This window comes from Budorcas taxicolor, chromosome 23, assembly GCF_023091745.1.
Source record: "Budorcas taxicolor isolate Tak-1 chromosome 23, Takin1.1, whole genome shotgun sequence".
Classification (NCBI taxonomy): domain Eukaryota; kingdom Metazoa; phylum Chordata; class Mammalia; order Artiodactyla; family Bovidae; genus Budorcas; species Budorcas taxicolor.
The window spans coordinates 16586982-16610677 of record NC_068932.1 but is presented as its reverse complement, the minus strand read 5'-3'; the positions used below and the strand labels follow the sequence as shown (position 1 = coordinate 16610677).

Here is a 23696-nt window from a genome sequence, read left to right as displayed (position 1 = left end):
TCCCACCCAGACTGTATATGTGCCTCTGTATATGCTTTTCTTTGACCATTTTGTTTGTTGGGTGGGTGCATTGGGTCTATCTTGACTCCTTTCTCCTTCCTTTTAAGTGTGTGGGGTAAAGCAGGAAAAAGAATTAACTTGAGCTGTGGGAAAAGATTGAGTTAAAAATGAACCACTGATAATTGGAAAAATAAGTTTAAAGCCTAAAAAATGCATAAAATTGAAATTTAATTGATATAGGCAAGCGATTATGCAAATAGTGCTTTTTGCCCATCATCTCATTTTGGTCAATTACATATTTTTTTAAATAGAACAACCAGCATTTTCTCCAGTGTCTTTAAGATTATTATAAATTCTTGAAAAAATAGAGGAAATCTTTTTTAGTCTATTTAAAGTACTGTGGTTGAAAAGGCAGTTATGTGCCTCCTGGCAGTTTTAGGAGAGTAGCTATCCCCAAATGGAGCCTCCAAGGACAACTGCCAAAGCCCAGAGGGAAACCATTGGTGTGTAAACATCTTAGCCCAGCAGGGGTCTTCAGGGCCCTGGGGTGAGTTGTTCACACCCAGTAAATACTGCTTGGCGGTAGAGTTTTCTGCAAGTCACTGGCACAGGAAGTTCTGGTGTCGCTGCCAAGATTTGCTGCTTGCTGCTTGGGGCTCTAGGGGACACAGCATGTGGCTCCACCACTAGCAGCAATCACAAGATCCAGCTCCGCTGAGCCCACTGGGACTTTCTTTGAAAGGACTCGGAGAAATAGTAAAGCAGGATTTCATGCATAGACAATATCTGTGTTCATAAACAACTGGAGAAACATTTTGTTTAGTGTGTCTTAACTATGGTTAAATACGCACACATTTGGCTGGCTCTTTCGTCTAGTGTGTGTTAACTATGGTTAAACACACACACATTTGGCTGGCTCCGGTGTATAGAAATGCAGAAGGTGAGCCTTACACCCAGTTGCATCCCCATCTGTCCCAGCATAGACATAGCCTGCCAGGAGAAGGTACAAGAAGCAGCAAGTGGAAGATGTAGCAAGCGTGACTCAGTTTTACCCATTTCCCAGAGAAGAGCAGGAAGAAAGCTAGACGGGTGGTGGGGTAACTCAAAAAACTTGCTCAAGTGTCACCAGGGAAGGGGTGATGTGGAAAATATAAGAGCAAAGGCCTCCAGGGCTAGAAGTCACCCAGGCCAGCACTGCAGCGTATGACTTTCACAACACCCTCCCTTGCCTCCTCCTCAATTACAGAGTCTATTCTATTACAGTGGAATAGCTACAGTTCTCCCTGCAATCAGGCAGATGAGGCTGGGCTGAAGGTTACAAGAGTCTGATCATCATCTCAGGGCTGAGGAGCAGCAGAGGTAGGGAAGTGGGGTTGGAAAGACCTGAATGCATTCTTGCTTTGTCTTCCGCACTGTGCTAGGGGCAAATTTTCATAACCTCCCTGGGCCCTAATTTCCTTGTCTCTGAGATATATACTTACATACCTCCAGGAGTTTTTCCAAGGATTGAGTGAGGCAGTATTAGTAAATGACCAGTTACTATTAGGCATTTAATAATGGCAGCACCTATTATTTTTATTCGTAAACATACGTGAAGTTTTCTTCCGTTAGATTTGCAAGACAAAAATTCAAGGAATAAATTATGCACCCCCCTGGCACTAGTCCAAATTACTAATGTTCAGATGAATCTGGGCAACTTGAGTTTGCCCACCTGAAAGTCAGTGAACTGAAATCCACATGTCAGAGGTGGATCCCATGGACACTGGGAAAAATGAAAAGCTTGTTCATGGAGATGCCCCTGTCCTGTGCTACCTTGAGATGGAGGAGATTTCTTTTTCCGCTTATACCAGATAAAGAAATTGCTTTAAGAATGTTCAGGCATTCACACTTCTCTCTTGTCTTCACCCCCTTCCACCCCTCTTCTTTCCTACTTCTCTTTCCGGCCTTGCTGTGCGGCTTGTGGGATTTTAGTTACCTGGCCAGGCATTGAACCCAGGGTTTTGGCAACGATAATACTGAGTCCTAACTGCTGGACCACCAGGGAAATCCCCTTCCTCCATATTCACACTATCAAAATACACAGATTAACTCCCCCAGCCATGCTGTCTTTTGTTTTTGTTTTTTGTTTTCCATCTCAGAACTATTTCTCACTTTCTTTTAACAAGTGTTCTGGAATTCCACATTAGAAAGCTCTAGGGAGCAAAAATCTTTAAAAAGCTGAGAATTAAAAAAAAGAAAAAGCCTTGAATATTTAAATGCTGTTTTTCCCCCGTGAAAACTCTGCTTTTACCTTTAGAACCAGATAATAGGTATAAATTAACCCTTACCTTATCATCTGTTGCTAGGTTATAACTTCTCCATGATTCAAAGATAGACAGGGTTTTGAGCTAGAGTGCTAGGCTGGATTTTAAACAATACCTACATTGGTTCCTAACTAAGCTAATTTCTCATTTGGCAGGCACCATTTTTCCAATCAAATCACTACAATCAAAGCTAATTTTTAGTTTTCTTTGATGCTGTGGTCTCTTATGTGTATAATAATCAGAAGCTCTATTGAAAAACAAAAGCAGCAAAACAAACAAGAGCAGGCAACACAGAAGTCTTCAGAAGGGTACTCCGAAACATCTATTTCTGGATCCCACTTTATCTCTTCTGCCCTATTTTCAAAAGTTAAATAAGCTCTCATGTTCAGTTTATAGCAGGGAAAGGCTTAGCTATATTGGTAGAAGAACCTTAAGCTCTGTTCAACTTTAAGGATAAGAATTAGCCAATATCAAAGCAAAAAGAAGGAGGAAGGGAGGGAGGAGAAAAGACATCTCAGTACCCAAAACCTTTCCATTTTTGGAGCTGGAAAACCTGGGACAGATACAATAGTGAGAGGGGAGGGGAGGTAGGAAGGGAAATAGAGATCCTGTTTTTGAATAATACTGGAAAGAATAGCAGTGTTAGCTTTATGTACATTTTATAAAATATTCTTGCCTTTTCGGCTTTGAAACTTAACATGGAGACAAGGACTGGCCATCAACATATTATATTGGGTTCTCTGACTTGTCTTTGCAAGCTAGTTCTCGTGCTTTGTTATTTAAAGCTGTACTGATTTTAAGAGGAGTTGGGTCTTTATTCCACATTCATGAATTCTGAATTCAGGTTAGTGAGCTAGTAGAAAATGCAAGAGGCTATTTCAGCCTAACTCTTGTTGGAGAAATGCTTTGGAGGGGTCATCATGGGTATAGTGACTAAATATCCTGGGTTTCCAGGGCAGTCCCAGCTGAAAAACCTGTTCCAGTGAGAGTACCCGTGGTCTTGTTTTTAGTTCCGCGCAGCCATGTCTGCGAAGGGTTCAAGTCTTGATTCTGCAAGTCTTGGTGCCCGGGTCGGTGTTCAGCTTATTTGGAGACCTGTGCTTACAGTGGCACTCGTGGTAAAGAACCCACCTGCCAATGCAGGAGACGTAAGAGATATGGGTTCAGTCCCTGGGTCAGAAAGATACCCTGGAAGAGGGCATGGCAACCCACTCCAGTATTCTTACCTGGAGGATTCCATGGACAGAGGAGCCTGGTGGGCTAAAGTCCATAGGGTGACTTAACAAGATACACACACACACCCCACCCCACCCCCACCCTTGGAGAGTCATCTCCCACCGCAGAAACCTGCGTGTTTGACTCAATCCAGAGTCACAATTTAGACACTGACCCCAAGTGGCACTTTTGCAGAGCAGATTATGCGAGGATCTGCCAAGGGCATGTGGGGTTCCAAGGAAGGAAGGCTATTCGAGGGACTCGTTTACAGTGGAATCAAAACAAATGATGACAGGGGGTTTCTCAAACTGTTTTCTTAGCTGCACTACCACTTTGCTAAATGATTTTGTTTTGGGTTGGCCCCAGAGTTCATTCAGGTTTTCCCATAAGCTGTTATGGAAGAAACAATGAACTTTGGGGCCAACTCAATATATGGAACCTTAGCATATGAGATGAGTCACAGCTGAGCCAGGCAACTAGAAACCGCACCTGGGGCCTCCCCATCCCACCGGGCAGGCCTGGGGACTCTGAAACTCAGCAGCATCGACCAGAGGCAGTGCCAACACCCAGGCATCCATCTCAGCCTGTTTCCCACTCAGCCAGGCTAGGGACCAGCTTTGCTTGTGGAAATTCTCTCGAGAGGACCTTTGGCTCTTTGTTCCCATGCGTTTCTGGGTGTCAGGGGCAGTCCTCCCACAGGATTTGTGAGTGTACCTTTCTGACTACGGGTCTGTTCTGTTGGGTGGGTTCTCCAAACCCAGCTCTGAACTGTGTGGTTTGCCATGGTGTAGCTTCTGGTGCTTGGCTCCTTCTCTGGGCTCCCAGGTGTGGCTGGACAACGGTTGGTGTAGGATGGTGGCAGTTCTCTAACCTGAGCCGGATGTCTCCTGATTACGTCTTGTTTTGTTCACTAGATGATGACTCAGATCTGTACTCTCCTCGATATTCCTTTTCTGAAGACAGTAAGTGACTTAGAATTTCTTGGTTGTGGGGGTGGAAGGCAGGGTGGTGGACGAGGGAAGGATCTTCCTGTTTTCATCCATTTTAAAAGTCTTTTGCACCCACTTTTTCATTCTCCAGCCAAATCTCCCCTTTCTGTGCCTCGCTCAAAAAGTGAGATGAGCTGCATTGATGGTGAGAAGGTAGTTAAGAGGTCGGCCACACTTCCCCTCCCGACCCGCTCTTCCTCGCTAAAATCAAGCCCAGAGAGGTAAGTGTTCTCATAAGCTCCATGATTTTAGGCTCTAATACATAATCTCTTTCTCTAAGTCAGGCAGTGTTGGAGCCAGGCCTGAGTTCGAATCCCTGCTCTATCACTTACTAGCAGTGATTTATTTTTTTGACTCTCAATGTTCTCATCTGTAAAATGGGGAAACATTTTACATTCCTCTGGATACTGCAAGGCTAAAACAAGATAATGCATGTAACATATCCTGTAGTCCTGGCTCATCAGATGGGCTTAAATAATGTTGACAATAATTATCATCACTCTTTCCCTCTTCACAAGAGGAATATTGAACTATAAGATTTGTCATGTGTTTTAATACTCTCTATGCATACTGATGGGGCCCATAGCAGAGAATATAATTTTAAAATGAAGCTACAGTTTTTAGTATCTCTTTATTCAACACATTATCAAAACATAAGGCTTGACGGTTGAAATGATATTTGTCATTTGTTAATGCCCACACTAAATGACCCAGTTGTCTTTTACTGAGTCTTATTTATGCCCTTGGGCGGAGAAGGCAATGGCACCCCACTCCAGTACTCTTGCCTGGAAAATCCCATGGATGGAGGACCCTGGTGGGCTGCAGTCCATGGGGTCGTTAAGAGTCGGACATGACTGAGCGACTTCACTTTCACTTTTCACTTTCATACACTGAAGAAGGAAATGGCAACCCACTCCAGTGTTCTTGCTTGGAGAATCCCAGGGACGGAGGAGCCTGGTGGGCTGCCATCTATGGGGTCGCACAGAGTCGGACAGGACTGATGCGACTTAGCAGCAGCAGCAGCAGCATACCCTTGGGAACAGCCTCCAGGGTATCTGGACCAGTGTCCCAGGCATCTCCCAGCTCCATTTTCTAACACTTCTCAACCCAAAATAGGTTCTGGCTAAACAAAATTATTTTCCCTTTAAATATACACTGTTTCATACCTCCAAACTTCTTCCATCTTCATGACAAATGAATGGCTATTTTTGAAATCCCACGTATATGTACATGACATCTGCCTCAGAGTTTGATAACTAATCTGAAAGGAAGGCTGGGTATACCTGCAAATCCTTACAAGTGCATTCATTAAGCATCTACTGGGTGCATTCTGTGTGCGATTGAACAAGATGCTATGGAGGCACATTGCACACATGATCATTGTCCCTGCCTTCAAGAAGTTTGTAGCCTTGCAGGAAAAACTGATTATAATCACAGTGCAAAATGCAATTATGTGCCTACATGAAAATTTTGCAAGTAATTTCCAAGGCTTCATGTATCCTCTGAAATTCCCCACTGGATCAGGTTAAGTACTTGTGCCAAAGGCTGCATTTTGGGTGATTACCAGGGTAGGGTGTGGAATAGGGAAGAAGAACATGGTTATAAAAACAAGTAACGTTTCGAACTTCCGTGGCAGCTCAGTGGTGAAGACTCCATGCTTCCAGTGCAGAGGTCGCACGTTCAATCCCTGATCGGAGAACTAAGATCCCACATGCCACACGGTGCGCCCGAAAACAAACCAAACCAAACCAAAGTGTTTATAGAGTGGTTACTGTGGGCCTGGTCTCTTGCAAAGTGATTTACATGCTGAGACATACTGTCTCATTAATCCTTGCAACAACCGCACTTAGCAGCTGAGTAAACTGAGTTCAGTAGAGGCTGAGTGCTTGGCCCAGAAGAGCCAGCTAGCAAGGGCTGTAGTAGGGTTGGAACCACAGCTGCCTGGCTCCAGGTCCTGCATTCTCTCTCACTGCACCAGCCTGAGTGGGAAGTACAGGCATGTCTGGGAGGTGATAAGCCCCTGAGAGCAGAGCAAGGTGAAGGATTTTTTCCAGAGCACACTTTGCAGCTACAGCTGCTGCTTTTCTTCCCTTTCTTGTCTCCCTGCTTCCCGGTGCCTGGTTGCGAGTACAGGACACCTCAAGCCTTTTGTGAAGCAAACACAGGGATCTAACTGGTTATTTGAAGAAGGAAAGCAGCACAACTGACCGCTCTGTGCAGAGTCCCATTTTGTGCCTCGGATATAAAAATTCCTTGATTAAACTACAGTCGGCCAAAGTCGTCAGAACAGTTGGATGCCAATTTTCATGAGAATAGCTCTAATAGGATTTTCTTTCTACAGGACTGACTGGGAGCCTCCAGATAAGAAAGTGGATACAAGAAAATACCGCGCAGAGCCCAGAAGCATTTACGAGTATCAGCCGGGCAAGTCCTCTGTTCTGACCAACGAAAAGATGGTAATGTGCATATTGAAGTGCTTTTGTCTCGCCCTGCCCGAGTTCTTTAATCCGGATGCATTGTGCGCTTGGATTACATTCTTTCTCCATTGAGATAGACTTGCTTTGTTTAGAAGACAGTGGCAATATGAAGTATTTTTACTCTTTTCATTTGGCAGGTGTTCACAAATAAGTGCTGAGAGTCTGCATTGAAAGAATCCTCTCATTGTGGCTTTGTTGCTCTTTTTGTGCGTGATTTTCACTAATTTTAAGTCTGCTAGTATAAAGGTTGATTTTGCTGCTTTTTTAAAAAACATCTAACCATTCGTTTATCAGGCTTATTACTAACCGGACTAAAATTGTAGTTTTAGAGGTGACTCTTACTTGAACATGCATACATTTTGTTGAAGTTACAAGTACATCATTAAAAACCAGGTAATTAATATGATGATGTTACTTGGGGGGAAAAAAGCCCCAGGCTGTTAGACTGTGGCTTTTAGGTCTTCCTTTTCTGACAAGTTCAATAGAGAGGACACATTGCATGTTCCATCTGATTTGTGGTTTGCTACACAAGTTCACATCTCCAAGCAGTTATCAGTAGGGAGAATGGCCTGTATGGGCATAGGAGGCCACCCTGTAAAGACAAGGGAGAATTTTTACAGACTGATGAGTTTCATATCTGCCTGTCACACTTCCTTTTATTCACCCTTCATTAGAACAAGCTGGTTTCAGAATTCTGATCATGGTTAAAGGGACCTCCAAGGCTCCATAAACCCTGCAGCCCTCCCGGCCTTTCTAGCAGGAGGGAATTGTCATGCTGGGAACTGATTCTCATTAAAATGAGGTTACCACACTGAGTCCAGAATAAGAAGGCCCCTGAAATGTGGGTTCAAATTCTTCTCCCTCCGCCTCTTTCGCTCTACATGTTTTTAAGGAATAATTGATTTGACTTTTACTAAAATACAAAGGTGACATCTTTAAAAGCACAAAGGGGTAAGTAATTTTAGTTAGGAAAAAAGGTTCAACAGTTCACCAAAATGCTTCAGAGTTGTCATTCTCCAGCATTTACTGTGCACCAAAGTTATTTTAAGCAAAAAGTTCTGAGAGGAGTAGAGAATTTTGCCTCTGTCTCCTCCCTTCACTGCAGGTTCTCTCTCTGTGAGACGATAATAAACACGGAAGGTAACCTTCCACACAGGTCTTCCTAGAAAGAAAGCTATGTCCTTTGAGTATGTTCCTGATACTTGAATAACAAGCAAGGGACATACATCACGTATCCGTACACTTCGTGCTTCCAGACTCTGTAGGCCCCTGTGTGCTTTTGTTTTGGCGATATTATTATTAATTTCTCCTTTGTTTCCTCTTCCTTTCCTTGGTTCCTAGTAATTTGACCACTACTCAAAACTAGGGGGGAAAAAAACCCCAAATCCATAATTTTGTGCTCATTGATACCACAGCAGTCACAGTATCCTCCATCTCATAGTCCTTGGGAGCATTTATATTGTTTTCACAAACCCTGAGAAGTAGCTCACTCGCCCACGGGCCCCACTTTGGAGAGCTGTGATGACCCTACACGTAGATGTTCAAGCACCCTCTGGCTGTTCCCACATAGGAAGCCCCTCCAGCTGTACCAGGGCCTGGGCCAACCAGTTAGGACATAACACCCAAGGCCGGCCGCAGAGGAACATTGCTGTCCAGCTGTTTCTTCCCAAAGAGTAGTTTTTCATTTTAGAGAGAATCTTCATCTTTTCATAGTCTGTTCTTCACAGAGGTGGCATCAGTCCTTCATCTTTGAATTTTTCTTCCTGCTGTTTTTGCCAAGTGAACAGGAAAGTTGGAATGGGAGTTTCAGTGTGAGTCCCGCCTCTTGGTTTCAGTGTTTGGTTTGCCAGAATTTGAGGGGCCCCTTCTTCCCCAACCACCACCACCACATTCACACACATGAGCACGTGCACACGTTTTTGTCGTGGTTAGCTGTGAATAAGTGTACCAACTAGAGACAGATAGAGGATCTAAATTTTCTCCCAGAAAGGCACATCTTTTGCTTATGGGGGAGAATCCCTATTTCCCCCGAGTGTTTTTCCAGCTGGAGGTGCTTGTGTCTGCTTAAGCCTGGCAATTTGAACTGGGACCTCACAGGCACATCTGTCCTGTTCACACAAAGGGCTGAAGGGTAGACTCTGAAGATTGCCTTAGCATTCATCTTGTCCCTGCAGCAAACCCACAGAATCCCAGACAAACACTGTGCTACCTTCAGAAGATTCGCAGGAGATTCGCAGCCGTGGTGACCTGTTCAGCTATTTGACAAACTCATATGAAGTTCTTTGTTACTGTTTGGCCTCCCTCTTATTGTCGTATGAGCCCATTTTCTTCTGGTCTTGGAGTTGGAGAGCTACTGGTTGGTCCCTGCTTTGTCAGAAATAGATGTTTTTTAGGCTGTGGCCCTTCTACATACTTCCCTCCCAAGTCCCTTACAGAACTGAACCTCAGCTCAATTCAGTAAATATGTACAGTTGACCCTTGAACAACACAGGTTTGAACTGCACAGGCTTAAGCAGACACAAGCACCTCCAGCTGGAAGAATTGCACAGTCAACCTAATTGTGGATTCTTTTCAGTAGTAACTGTTATAGCCCTGCACAACTGCAGTTGGTTGAGTTTGTGGATGTGGAGGAAGCCTGGATACTAAGGGCCAGTAAATTATACTGTAATTATACTGTAAATTATACTCGGATTTTCAACTGCATGCATCCCTGAGGCCCAGGTTGTTCAAGGGTCCGCTTGTAGAATTAACATTTATGTCCCAAGCCCTGGGTTAGATGTTGGGGTTCCTGCTCCCATAGGGATAACGTGAGAAGGACAAATGTAAAAATCATTATTATAAACACAGTATTTATTTGGAAGTGTAAAACCTGGGGATTTACCCAACTTAGTTTCTTCCCAGTTCAGAGTCACCTTGGGCTCCTTCCTGACTTTTCAAGTCTGTCCCTTGCCCTTATGTTAGCTTGGTATCATCTGCAAACTCAGCAGCCCCACCCCCTTCTCCTGGGGAGGATGAGAAAGGTAAGCAGCACTGGACTAGGAATTGGAAGGTTTCTGAGTTCCAAGTTCCAATTCGGACACTGCCTTATGTCTGGGGGCATCACTTAACTTTTCTGAACAACCACAGCCTTTTCACCTGTAAAATGGAATTATTATCTGGCCTGCCAACCTCACCGGAGCATTGAGTGAGAGGGTCACATGTGATAATGTGGGTAAAAAAGATCTGTGAGCATAACAAAGTGCCATGTAAATGAACACACCACATTCAGATTCTTTAATTACAGTCTGAAGCTAGTCTCCAGCTCCCATCCAAGCAGCAGAACTATTCTTCTGAGCGATCAGGCATTCTCCTCATGAGTCCCCTGCCTTTTCTGAGGATTTTGCCAAGCTGGGAAAAGATAGCTCCCTGTCGCAGAGACCTCAGCCTGGCTTTGTGAAATCTGCTCTGCCTGCCAGAACAGATAGCCTGCTCTCCATCCAGAAGTTCAGTTCAGTTCAGTTCAGTTGCTCAGTTGTGTCCGACTCTTTGCGACCCCATGAATCGCAGCACGCCAGGCCTCCCTGTCCTCACCATCTCCCGGAGTTCACTCAGACTCACGTCCATCGAGTCCGTGATGCCATCCAGCCATCTCATCCTCGGTCGTCCCCTTCTCTTCTCCTCCTGCCCCCAATCCCTCCCAGCATCAGAGTCTTTTCCAATGAGTCAACTCTTCGCATGAGGTAGCCAAAGTACTGGAGCTTCAGCTTTAGCATCATTCCTTCCAAAGAAATCCCAGGGTTGGTCTCCTTCAGAATGGACTGGTTGGATCTCCTTGCAGTCCAAGGGACCCTCAAGAGTCTTCTCCAACACCACAGTTCAAACGCATCAATTCTTCGGCGCTCAGCCTTCTTCACGGTCCAACTCTCACATCCATACATGACCAGAGGAAAAACCATAGCCTTGACTAGACGGACCTTAGTTGGTAAAGTAATGTCTCTGCTTTTGAATATACTATCTAGGTTGGTCATAACTTTTCTTCCAAGGAGTAAGCGTCTTTTAATTTCATGGCTGCAGCCACCATCTGCAGTGATTTTGGAGCCCCCCAAAATAAAGTCTGACACTGTTTCTACTGTTTCTCCATCTATTTCCCATGAAGTGATGGGACCATCCAGAAGGACAGTCCCCTATTTGTCCATTCTGTGCTTGGACCTAGAAAGGAGTTTTCAGTGCAGAATCAAGTGCTGCGTGGTATTTATTACCTCTGTAGCTTTCTCACTGGGCAGCTCCAAGGGCTAAGGTTGGCTGCTCTGGGTGCAAGCTGGTTGACATGCCTCCTGATTAAATTCTCAACCCATCATTAACCTTGGTAATAAAACAATCTGTGAAAACCTTTGACAATAAAATGGGTTGATTCTTTCAGAACTGAGTACCAGGACATTCAGGCAGTTGTCTGAAAAAGTTGGTACATTTTATAAAAAAAAAAAAATTTATTCCCAGGGAGCAGTTCATAAGTAGTCTTTTAAAGTAATAAACATGAAATAGGTTTCACGAAGCCCCATCATACAGGGACCTAGGGTGTCCCCATGTCTAACCTGACCCTCCTAAATGGTGGTGTCCTTGTCAGTATTGCACCTCATTTCGCTGAATAAATATAGATTCCAGTATTTTACAGAATTACAGAATCCACTGAGATGGAACACACATTCTCCAGATTTTAAGCTCCTCTGCCCCTAAAGACAGTTGGAAGAAGGTTTAGTCTGGATGCAAGAGGACAGAATGTTTCAATACACATTTTCCTTTGATTTCAACTAACTTCTATTCAGTTAATTTCAGTTAAAGAAAAGTTATCTATCAGATCTTCCCCGGTTTAAAGCAAAAGTAGAAATAATAGTAAAGATCCTTATTAGGGATCTTAGAGACTGGTGAAGGTTGCTAAGAAAGTTTACGGCCATTTCAACAAGCTGCAAAAGCCCCGTTACCTGAATGTTAAGAAAAATGTGTCCAGAGGAACTGCTTTGTGAAGGAGTCACTTGGAGATGTGTCCACAGGACGTGTGATTTCCTTTCTATGTGTTGTGGCCCCGAGGGCACGTTTCTTACGATGTTTTCAATCTCAATGGAAAATGTATATTTTCTATTTCATATCGTCAGGATATCACCATTTCTCTCTTCTGTGACTATTAAGCTTTTTTGAAACATATACACATAAGAATTAAGCCTTGAGCCTCTAACACTTTCATCTGATGTGATCATATCTCCAGTTTATTAAAGGGAAACTGATTTGCTTTCCAGGCACTCATTTTCCAACTAATTATTTCCAGAAACGTATGCTCTTCCACAGAGCAAGGTACCAGAACTTTATAAATATTTGACGAAACATGAAATCCCAAGGAATCAAATTATCAGTCTGTGAATTACCTCTTAGAGCTGTATAAAATGAGAAAGCTAACTTATTTTTGTAACATAACCCAGAAGTTTCTCCCCCGTGTTGTACTGTTATCTGTCTTGTTCAGCTTTTTCCTTTTTTTCCCCCCAGTTCTTTAACATTTATCTCTAAAAGCACAAGGTATATCTGTCTGTGTTCATCCCCCATGGATGCTTGTTTAAAATGTTTTTTCACTTGTGTCTTCTGTTTTTACTTCCATCATCGTTCACTTTACTCTGTGTGGGACTGGTTTCTCACCTACTCATGTGCCATTAAAGATGCAGTATTAACAAATTGGCTTTTATAAAAGTGTCAGTATTTGCTGTTGATTTTTGAAAACCTGAAGACAGCCTTGCAAATAAGCACTAAAACCATACTAGCCCATAAAAAGTGTTTGCTCTACTCATCTGACGTAGATGGCTAAATGTTTGGTGTGTTCACCAGGTTATTTGCTTGTAACTCTTAGCTCTTTGGAAAGAGGAAAGAGGGGCTCTCTTTTCTCCCACCACTCTGACAATTAAGGAAAACTGTCATGCCCGTGTTCAGATGTGTTGAGAGGGCAGCCGTGGGGTACAGTGCTCTCCATATGTGTCCCTCTGCCTGGGGACGAGTGAACAGTTCCTTCACTGCTGCCTACCTCAGTGTGCCTGTTTTCATAAACACATCCTTTCCTGCCCGTTTCAGCTCCTGATTTTGCTCATGTCTGTTAAAAAAAAAAAAAAAGATGATTGCTGCTGTTGAATGCAGGTGCTATATATTTCTGGAAACCACTGCATCTCTACTGGCCGGTTCCTATGTAATCTCTGCATAATGTTATCCTTCTCTTTCTTCCATTTCCCTGTCACCAACCCCTGTAGAGTCGGGATATAAGCCCAGAAGAGATAGATTTAAAGAATGAACCTTGGTATAAATTCTTTTCGGAATTGGAGTTTGGGAAACCGGTAAGTTTAATAGCTTCAGTGGTTATAGACACCTTTTTAAATAATGCTGTTGATGCATTGTTGCTGCCAAAGAACCGGATCTGTTTGTAAAGAGTTCAGGAAGTGGGAAAGAGTTTTGTTGGCTGTCAGTGGTGGGATTGTCTGTTCTCACTACAACCTGTGAGCTTTCCACTGCTTTACTTCACCAAGAAGGGACAGTGAGCTCTGGGAAGTGTTTCTTGCTAGAAGATATCAGGGAGACACGGCTAAATCATTGCTTGTCTTAGGACCTCTCACCACTAGCAACAAATGTCACACACCTTGTAGACTGCATGATTTCAGGCTTCGGTTCAGTCCCTTGAACAAAGGCTTCACAGTGTGCTGAAGACAAGCAGGAAAAAGCATATACACTGAGAAAGGCCAGCAGTGTCCCTGTTTTAAATAGAAATTTTAGAAACACACATGTAACAGAAGTGACAGAGCAAAAGGAAAAGGGCCTTTCTGTGCACAGGTGGTCTGAGAATGCTCCCCTGTTACAGGCAACTTTTAAGGAATGATCTCTATGAGGTAGGGATACTATTTCCCAAAATTATACATGTGAGTTAGGAATTCTAGCAAACTTAATATTCAGCCCAATAGCCTACAAATTCCCTGTGATGGATCTGAGTTGGCTTTGGTACAAATTGATTTTGGGCACTTCAAGGAGGATTTTCTTGGCCTTGCACCCAAAGGAGTATCAAACAGAAGGGAGAACTGAGCTCATTTTTCCACTGGACATGACTGGAAACTGACTTTAAAATTTCAGTTACTATAAAGTCTCAATTATGACAGCTGCAGAAAGAATTTACAGGTAGAGAGATTAAGTGTATAAAAATAAAACATTTTATTAGATGTTTGTATGAGACTTTAAGCATTGAATCTGGCATTTGAATCACATGATTTAGAATAATGTGGGGTTTTTTTTTTTTAGTAGATAGCAATAACTTTATAGTTCAAGAAAATGTTAAATTTCATAGCATACTTTTCATGAAGATGAAGACAGAGGAATTTAGCTGGTGCTCTGAAGTTGCTCATTTGATTTAGCCATGATGAGCTTTGTTGGAATGTTCAGGCATTTTCAGAGTGAGGAGCACCTGACTTGTAAACACTCCATTTGTAGGAACAGGCAGTCCAACTTTGTCTTCTCTCTCACCTACTATCAGCCAGGCAGCCTTGGATGAACAGTGCCACCTCGTGGTCAGAAGCGAGGGACGCATCCAACCCGAAGCGTGCCCAGTCTCCTCCCCTCCCCAAAACTTTGGTGCACACCTCACTTCTCCGCTCTCCGTTTTTTCTCTGCTGTCCACCATTAGCACACCAGTGAAGTCGACCTCTCACAGTCTTTTCCACGTGCAGAACTTTAGCAATATCCTAATCTTTTTCTTAAAACCTGCTCAGTTGTCTCACAATAGAAAAAAACCTTTGGAAATGTGTTCCCCCCACCCCAAAAGACGATGATTAGTACATGCAATAACAATGCCATACTTTCATCAGAGAAAGTGATATTAGCTTTATTATTTTTTTCAAAAATCCAATTTATTATCCAGGATTAGCTATAACTAACAATTTTTCATAAACTCCAGTTATAGGTATTTTTTTCCCTGAGGGAAACCAGAATTTTAAGTCTTTGGTGAGGCTATAATTTAACAGTATATTTTAAGTCAAAGAAGAGGAATCATCACACATGTACAAGACCTAGTAGCAGCGGAAACCAAGACTAATTTATATTACAAAGTAAAAAATGCCAAATATTAAGAGAAAGTCATAGCATTAAATTGTTGATAATAAGGAGCCTGTACCATTGATTTTTTAAACCCTGTTGAGAATCTATAATTTCTAGCCATCTCCTCATTTGCCAGATAACTGGTTTTACTGAAATATTAACTTTTAGGGAAAGATATGAAGCCGGAATCTGTCATTGTAATTAATACTCTTTCTGTTAGCAATTGACAGCATTTCAGCCACAGTGTGCCTGGATAGGCTCTGTGACTAGCTCAGTGAATTAATTGTCTCTATGGGAAATGGTAGTCTGAACACCACACAGCCAATCCAGACAAATGTTGAGAAAACAGTCCATCTGTGTACTGGGACCTTCCTGTAATTTGTGTTCCTGCCCTGTTGTCCCAACTGACTTTTAATTATTTAAAGACTTAGAGATACTTTTCTCCAAAATGTCATTTTCTCTGAAGCCAGAATGTTCCTAACATAGACCTTAGATTTCTTAAATGGGATTACTACTTCTTGTGTAAGTCTTTTAAAGTCATAAAAGATGATACTTTTGAAGACTTGCCAGAATAGCTTAATCAGTGCCCATATCCTGAGGAATATCATTGAGATGAACAGGTCCTTATGGTGTGAGGCATAAGGGTGAGCTTGTTACCTGGTTGAACCAGATTGATGACTGGATAGTACTCCCAGGGCTTGGGAGGAAGGTGTGATGGGGAGAATTTGTTTTCTTCTCTTCACTTCTCCTACCCCAACCAACTCTGAGCCATTAAGAGATAGAAATAAGAGGGGTATAAACCATGGAAGTTGTTTTGGAGGGTTTTTCAGTCATTTGGGAGCAGAATGAAATTAAAACTCCAGTCAAATCGTGTGGATCATCGTTTCTCCTTTTTATTCCACGTGAACCTAGGACACACTTCCCAGCAGTGTCCCTACCCTGCAGTCCCAGCCAGCCAGAACTGTAGATGTTTACCCTGCACTCCTTTTTTCCTCAGCCCCTTCACTTAAAGCCACCCTGATTTAGTGAGCTAAAGCTTCAGTAAACCCTGACTATAATACCTTTTAGGTCTAACAAATTGTAGAGTATCAGCTGATTTAGACTTCAGGGACCATTCGGGGAAGATGATTTAAAACTAATTTTATTTGTAAGCACTGTCTAATATTTTGCAGGAAGTAAATGAGTAGGGCTACCATCAGTGACTTGAAAAAGTCTCCATCCCCAATAAGATTCAAGTGTATTAAGTGCTTAAAGATGAGTGATAATTGTCAGTGGCACTTACTCTACAAATTGCAGAATATAAGCATACCGAGATCACATTACTGACCTGCTGATGTTAGTGGTGAAGGCGCCTTGGAATCAGGTTACTTTTCATCTATAAATTCATTACAAAGGGCCTGGGTGTCAGCCTTTTCTTCTTCCTCCCTCCCCGCTAAAATTTCGACAAAATTGATGTGATTTCTGTAAGTAAGCTCAAGGTGAAATTTAAAACTAATTTGAACGCTGCCACAGAGTTGTTTATGATGAAATTTGTGCAGAATGATAGGAGTTACTAATGAACTCGTGTCCTCAGAGGTCATTGTGTAAGAAATTTCAAGTCTAAACAGGCAGAACAAAAAGGTGTACAGAGTGGGAAAGAGATTGCAGGTTTAGAAGTACCTTGTAACTGCCAGATGTCCTCTGGATCCCTCTTGGGGCTTCCCTGGTAGCTCAGCTGGTAAAGAATCCACCTGCAATGCAGGAGACCCCGGTTCGATTCCTGGGTCAGGAAGATTCCCTAAAGAAGGGATAGGCTACCCACTCCAATATTCTTGGGCTTCCCTGGTGGCTCAGATGGTAGAGAATCCACCTGCAATGCGGGAGACCTGGGTTCAATCCCTGGGTTGGGAAGATCCCTGGAGGAGTGCTTGGCTACCCACTCCAGTATTCTTGCCTGGAGAATCCTGCTGGACAGAGGAGCCTGGTGGGCTTCAGTCTGTGGAGCTGCAAAGAGTCGAACACGACTAAGCAACTAAGTGCCCACACTGAATCCCCCTTAAAACAATTCTCCTGGCAGATTGCTGCTTTGGAAATGCAGCTCATTCTAACAAGAAGAGTGAAAGGAGAAAACGAAAATAACCTTACAGTTCACTGTTTAAATTCAAAGTATAAACTCTTTCTTCTAAGAGAGATGGAAGGTCTGACTCTCACGTCAGCAATGTTATCAAGTCTTGTTAAACTGTAAAAGATTAAAAAAATTATCTAATGAAATTATCTAGTTATACAGCGCAACATTTAACATCCATTTTATGCATGGATTCCCTTGCCACAAATCACCGAAAGCACATTTAGCACCATTTACCGACCCTTGGTTAGATCTCCAAATTCACACATTTGTGAAGACATGATAAAGTTTACAGCGGGAAAGACTGCCTCCAAAGGGTAGGCTCACAGTGTCAGTCTTAGTTGGAAAAGAACAATGTGGAATTGAAGTGTTTCTGTTTTCATTTAAAGTGGTGTTAATGCTTTTTCTCTGTTCTTTTAAAAGTTTTCATTATTTCGTATCCAACAGTGATTTCCCTGAGACCTAGATGTAGAAGCAAACCTCCCACTTCACGTTTCCGGCTCCCAAGAGCTCCGTGGGGTCCCCAGGCAGCCTCAGGAGGCAGCGGGCCTGCTCCTTCTGTTTCTACACTTTTCTGTGTTGAGACAGTTCTCCTAGTGTTGCCCCTCTTTGTTTGAGCCGGTCTCCATGTTTGTCTTTGTGTCTCTATGCTCATTTCTTCATTTCCTCCTCTGCTTCCCGTCAGCCTCCCAAAAAGATATGGGATTATACTCCTGGCGACTGCTCTATCCTTCCTAGAGAGGATAGAAAGGTAATTCCGCTGCGCTCCTCCTGCGGGCTGTGTGTATGCGCTGGCCTGACTAGTGTGAGTGTGTTGTGGGGTGTTCTTCTTTTAATAAATCCCCTCCTCCCCCCCCTCCCATTTTTTTTTTTGGGAAAAAAAAACTTGATGATAACTTTTTGTTTTTTGCTTGGGATAAAACAGTTTAACAAAGTCTCTAAGACTTATACTAATATGTAGAGGTTTTAAAAGCAATTACTTATTCTACTGACATATAGTATGTGTCATAGTCACCATACTCTGAAAAGAGAGAAAAATAGGTGTTTCCTCAAAGGTAGGTTTTTGTGGAATGTGTAGTTCCTCTCTTTAGCAAGTAGAGTAGCGTTTGGAGCTCTGATTGCCACAGGATTTACATTCTCGCTGCCTAATGCTGCCTTCTCGGTTTTCCTGCCTTTAACTCCTTTCTAGTAAGCTCTTGTATTTCAGTTGTGCCCATCTTTGCCTTATTAATGTATGATACTAAACAAACTCATTTTTCTAATGTAATCTTCCATGCTGTCTGCCTTTCCTCCTAACTAAAACGCTCTTTCCCATCTTTTCTTTCTTGAACCAGACTAATCTAGAAACTGATCTCAACCTCTGCCAAACAGAATTAGAGGCAGATTTAGAAAAAATGGAGACGCTTAATAAAGCACCCAGTACAAACCTGTCACAGGTATTTCTGAGTTTTTCTCATGCCCTCAGTTCCCTTTGCTCTCTTCTTTGTTCTGTGGTTTTTGATGTAGTCGGGGTGATAAATGGTTATGCTGGTTATTTTTAAGCTGCATGGCTCTCTGAGTCCTGGTTTAGATCCCCCTTACCCTCAACTTAATTTTTGCTTGGATTTTTTTTTTTTTTTTTGAGCTTGGCATTTTCCTTACAGGGGATTTTTCAGATATATATATATATATATGCAGGCTGGCTGGTGATTTAACTGCTCCCCTGCTCTTACCATCCTCTTTCTTTGCTTTCAAGGGGTCACCCTTATAGCTCCCCTCTGCCTTCTTGGGTGTATACCTTCTCTGAATTTTCAGGGAGCCTTTGTGGGCAACTTCCGTATATTTTTTTGCAGCCCTGGGAGAAAGAAACCTCAGAGATCATTTTGAAAAACAGAGCTGCTGTGAATCGAGTGCCTCTTATGTGGACGGCACCGTCAGAGTAGTAGTATTTGTAATTTGCAAGGTCAGAAAGTTATTACTGAAAAAATGTACTCCAGAGGCCAGACAGCCTGGCCACATGCATTTGAAACTCAGCTTGCATTGATATTTTTACAGGGAGCTATGTCCCAGTGTGGTTTATTAAAGGATGTGTCAGAGAGAAAAGAGAGTCCAAGATAAATGGGCTCCCAAGGGAAAGAAAAATACCAAATGTTAGGAGAACGGCTCCCCATGGCTGCCTGACAAAACAAAGGAGACTCTTACCAGGAAAGGGTATCTTTACAGAAAATAAAAAAGGAATGCAAACACTGCTGAAGAAGCTAGGACATCCACAGACTATGGCAAGAGACATGGAAAATGCTTGTGGACCACGTTATTCTTAAACAGAACTGAGACAAGCAGGGTCAGGCCACCAGTATAGGTTACTTGGGTGTGAAGTCATGTAGAGCCAGAGACTCAAACCGGTGATTATGTCTACAGCCAAGGGGACCAGGATAAGAGAGGGAAGGGACTGTGAGCAAATGCAGAGGAGTTAGCTTTGGGGAGTCCAGAGTCCCCAGAGGAAGAGTTAGCCTGCAGGGACCAGGGGTTAGGCCCAGGGGAACGCAGAAGATGAGCAACAGTGCTCGCAACAGGGCGGATAGGTGACCGAGCTGGGGGCGCGGCACGGTAGGGGGCTGAGTCTCCACCCAGGGCAAAGACTGGCAGCAGCTGTCGCTCTTGTGGGAATGGAGGCCTGAGCTGGTTCTGAAGAATTGTGGCTGTAGGTAAGTCCTGAAGCGAGTCAAGAGGCAGGACGGGAGCCCCAGCCCGTCAAAGTAGCCTAGGGAGAGTGGTTCTGCAACGGGTGCCAGGATGGACAGCAGCCAAAGGTTACTGAGCTCATGGCAGCCTCTCTTGGGCAGAGATGGCGTCTGGTACCCACAGCTCTGCCTGTGGCTAGATGGGCCTGAAGAGGTTGCATGGATGGGCCATCTTGACCCTGATTCAGTTATGTGTTACCCACTGCCCTTAGCTAAGGCACGTGAGACGTGCCGAGAGAGGTTCTAAGTCAGCACAAGAGTGGACGCATTGCCTTCAGGAACATGGCAGCTAGCCACACTCATAAATAAAAGAGCTCCAGTAGTACATAGCAGAACCTGGTAAGAGCTGAATGACCACTGTGGGCTCTAAAGGCTCAGGAGAGGGGGAAATCTTCCAGAAAATTAAGGGAGACTTCTCAGGAGTTGGGCCCCATCTTAAGGAATGGATGGAATTTAGGTACCTGGTGAAAGTGGGGGCCATCCATGGGAGGCATGGTAGAAGGCACAAAATAAACATATTTAATATAGATTCAGGAATAAAGTAGATGAATTCAGCTATAATAGAACATTTTGGGTGATAATAGTGGGAGGCAGGTTTGGGAAAAGAGGGTTGACCCTGGGTTATAGAGGCTCAGAAAATATGGTTAAGAGGATGATTGATTTTGCCTTCCAGCCAATAATGTAATTCAGGAAGTGTTTTAGGAAGCTTAGTGTCCTCACTCTCAAGAGGAAGGGAAAACCTCCAGTTGGAGGTTGAGAGGACAAGGAGACTGCTACAGTGATCTGGGCATGCAGGGGCGAGAGCCTCTACTCCACTGGCACCAGCGTGAAGCAAGGGGGAGGGTGGATATGAGAGAGAACTCACAGAGGAAATTGCAGTGAGAACTTTTTAGAAAGAATTATTTAGCCAATGCCTTATTTTAAAATTTTTTTAAAACTTCCTTTATTTCTCTCTCTTTCTTTCTTTTTTTTTTTATTAATGGGGGCACACAGCATGTGGAATCTTAGTCCCCAGATCAGGGATTGAACCCTTGCCCCCTGCATTGGAAGCACAGAGTCTGCACAGTCTGAACCACTGGACCACCAGGGAAGTCCCACAGTGAGACATTTTAACTAATTGGTGTAAAGAACAAAGAACTGAGGGTAGGGAACGGAGACACAAGTGTAGGGTTTGGGGAAGGAAGCAGGAGGGATGGGGATGTCAGTATGTCACATAAGAAAGATGGGGAGAAAGTCATTGCAGAAGGAAGATGAAGGAGGCAGTTTCAGGTATTTCTGAGGTGTTGACTGTGGATCATATGGGGGCTATCCAGGCAACAGTTGGAAATGGGTGAGAGGCAGGGGCTTTGAAAGTCAGTCAGAGTCACCCGAAGAGAAGTGCTGGTTGAAGGCCTGGGAGCAGAGCAAGGATTGAAGGAAGGGAGAGGGTGGGGGACCAGTAGCCCCCCGTGCGGATCTTGTCTGACACAGAACAGAGGAGGAGGGCAAAACAGAGCAAGGAGGAAAAGTGAAAGGTGGGGCAAATGTGAGCGCTAACTGAGGGGTCCCCCCAGAATAGACTCTGAGGGAGGCTCAGTGCATCTGATAACCAAGCAGGCTTCTAAACACTTTAGAGGTTGCTGGGAAAGTAGCTGATGGGAGCTAGAGTTATGCGGTAAAGAATCAGGGGAGCCCCCAGAGGTATAGCGCTGGCTGACAAGCTGTGACAGGGGAAGGCAGGAAGCGGGTGTTTCCAGAGGACCCAGCGGGGTTGTGCCGAAGCTCTTCCACGATGGAAATCCAGCATGGGTGGGTGCTGAGGGAGGCTCCAGGAGAGGATGGGCGGGAGAGGTCAGTGTGGGCACCGGGGCTGGACGTGGAGGGGAGAGCAGTGGTTTCCCAGGAGCACTGGGGGCAAGGGCCGGAGGACAGCCGGCGTGAGCCCCCAAAGAAGGCTGCCTCCCGTCCCACCATCTCCGCCTCCTTTCCCAGCATCTTCCTTCTCCTCCTCCTGCTGTTTTCTTTCTCTCCTTTCCCCAAGTGCCTCTTCTCTTCCAGAGAGCTTGTTCTCCTTGAAGTGGTCATTAGCAGACATCGGAGCATCTTTCAAAGTGAAGCTGTACATTGACTTATTCAGCTACCATGTTATTTTTAAAAGCAAATATATCACACCCTTTGCCTTTCCTTCTCCAAGATGATAGACACCCCAAACTCTGTAATTATGCTGCTTTTTATCTGCATAGAGCTCTTGGTTTTCTCCCTTTTGCATAGTGGCCTGTCATTTGATAACACGCTCTCCTACTTGGTGAAACAGGCATTAAGAGGTTTTGTGAAACTGCATTGCTCCCCATTTCCAGGGGTAAATGAATGATCTAGAAGTATGGTCTTTTAAAATGCTTTTCTTTTCGTATGTTATGTACCTGATGAAGTGTTGGGTGACACTCTCTGGTTGTGGCATTTGGGTGCATGACGGAGCCTGGTGGGCTTGGCAAGGGGTCCGAGGGCTGAGGATAAGCTGGTGCAAGGTGCTGTCCATATCACTAATGCATGTTGCGAAGTGGTGGGCCATCCACCCAGTGGGCCTGCGACTGGAGATACACATGAGGAGTGGGCATCTCCTGACCCATGCAGAGAGCCTTGGGTGCAGCCCCTGGGAGGCAAAAGCCCAGAAATCCTCCTCCCAGAGAAAGAACACCACCATCCACCTGCACTGAGCCCTTTCCAGCTCAGTTTGGCTCCCTGCTTCCCGGAGGGCTTCATCTAAACTAGGACAAGAAAGGGACTTCTCTGTTTTCCCCTTGGCTTGAAATAACTGAGTCAAAGTAATTTTTTTTTTTTTTTTAATGTTTACAGAGCTCAGCAGTCAGCCCGACTCCAGAAATTTCTTCAGAGCCTCCTGGATAGTAAGTTATCGTTTACATGGCTTGATGTATGAAATGTCCAAAATGGGGAAGGCTTGTGTTTCGTTTGTTTCAGTCTAGTGGCTTCGAATGATGTACAGTTTGGTGATAAGTAGCAATTATAGTCTTAAAATTATTTTTTTTCTCTTCCTTTTCAAAATTAATGTTGTGATGATTCATCTTACCTCTGATAAGCCTTTCCCTGTGTTGGCTTCTTTACCTTTGGCCGTAAGCGTATTTGTCTGAATTGAGAAGCTGATTCCTGGGGGGGGGGGAAGGGTGTGTGACTGAGGTGCATCTGGTACAAAGGTGAGTGGGATGAGGGGGTGAAGTCTTCAGGCTGGACCTGTCACAAGGAAAGATGGGGCCAACTTGTCTCATTCGCAGAGATCCGGGTTTATTCCCCTATACCAGTTCTTGGAATTCTGCCTGGGGGGTGAATGCACACCCCATGCGCTTCCACGTAGAGTAACTACAGCCTCTCCTCCCCTCCCCCAAGCCAGCCTACATCCTCTCCAAGGTTTCTTGTCTCCACACTTTGCTATGCAGCTGTCAACCCAGCTGGAAATGTTTCATTGTTGCCCCACCCCCTTACAAACGTGTTGGTACCTCTTATTGGCGCTTCCTTCTGTGCCTGTATACCTGACTGGTGCTCTTGTATTTTTGTGACTACAATAAACTTTGAACCCCAGGAGGGTAAGGACTCCATACCCGAAAAGTAGATTTGGGGACTGTTCTGGTAGAAGCAGCTTCTTGTCACCATGAGATTATAATCCGTATCTCACTCTGAAATATGACGGAGAGGAAAGGCCCACTATTATTCCCTGTTCCATTTGGGTTGGGTAACTCTGCACAGAGCAAAGTTTAGCTGTGCAGATAGAAGTCTGACTTGGTGAGAATGCTGAGTTTATGGATTTGGGGGTC

At 44.0% G+C, this 23696-nt stretch overlaps 1 protein-coding gene across 3 annotated transcripts in view; it reads left to right on the top strand.

Annotated features, from left to right (window-relative positions):
• Positions 1 to 23696, top strand: part of SORBS1 (sorbin and SH3 domain containing 1) — a 233341-nt gene that overhangs the window by 166966 nt on the left and 42679 nt on the right. For all 3 annotated transcript variants that reach the window (XM_052660712.1, XM_052660713.1, XM_052660714.1), the window contains 7 exons: positions 4433 to 4480; positions 4599 to 4728; positions 6849 to 6963; positions 13245 to 13328; positions 17859 to 17924; positions 18508 to 18609; positions 22726 to 22775. In XM_052660712.1, the coding sequence (XP_052516672.1) occupies positions 4433 to 4480; positions 4599 to 4728; positions 6849 to 6963; positions 13245 to 13328; positions 17859 to 17924; positions 18508 to 18609; positions 22726 to 22775 (595 nt within the window). The remainder of the gene's footprint in view (positions 1 to 4432; positions 4481 to 4598; positions 4729 to 6848; positions 6964 to 13244; positions 13329 to 17858; positions 17925 to 18507; positions 18610 to 22725; positions 22776 to 23696) is intronic.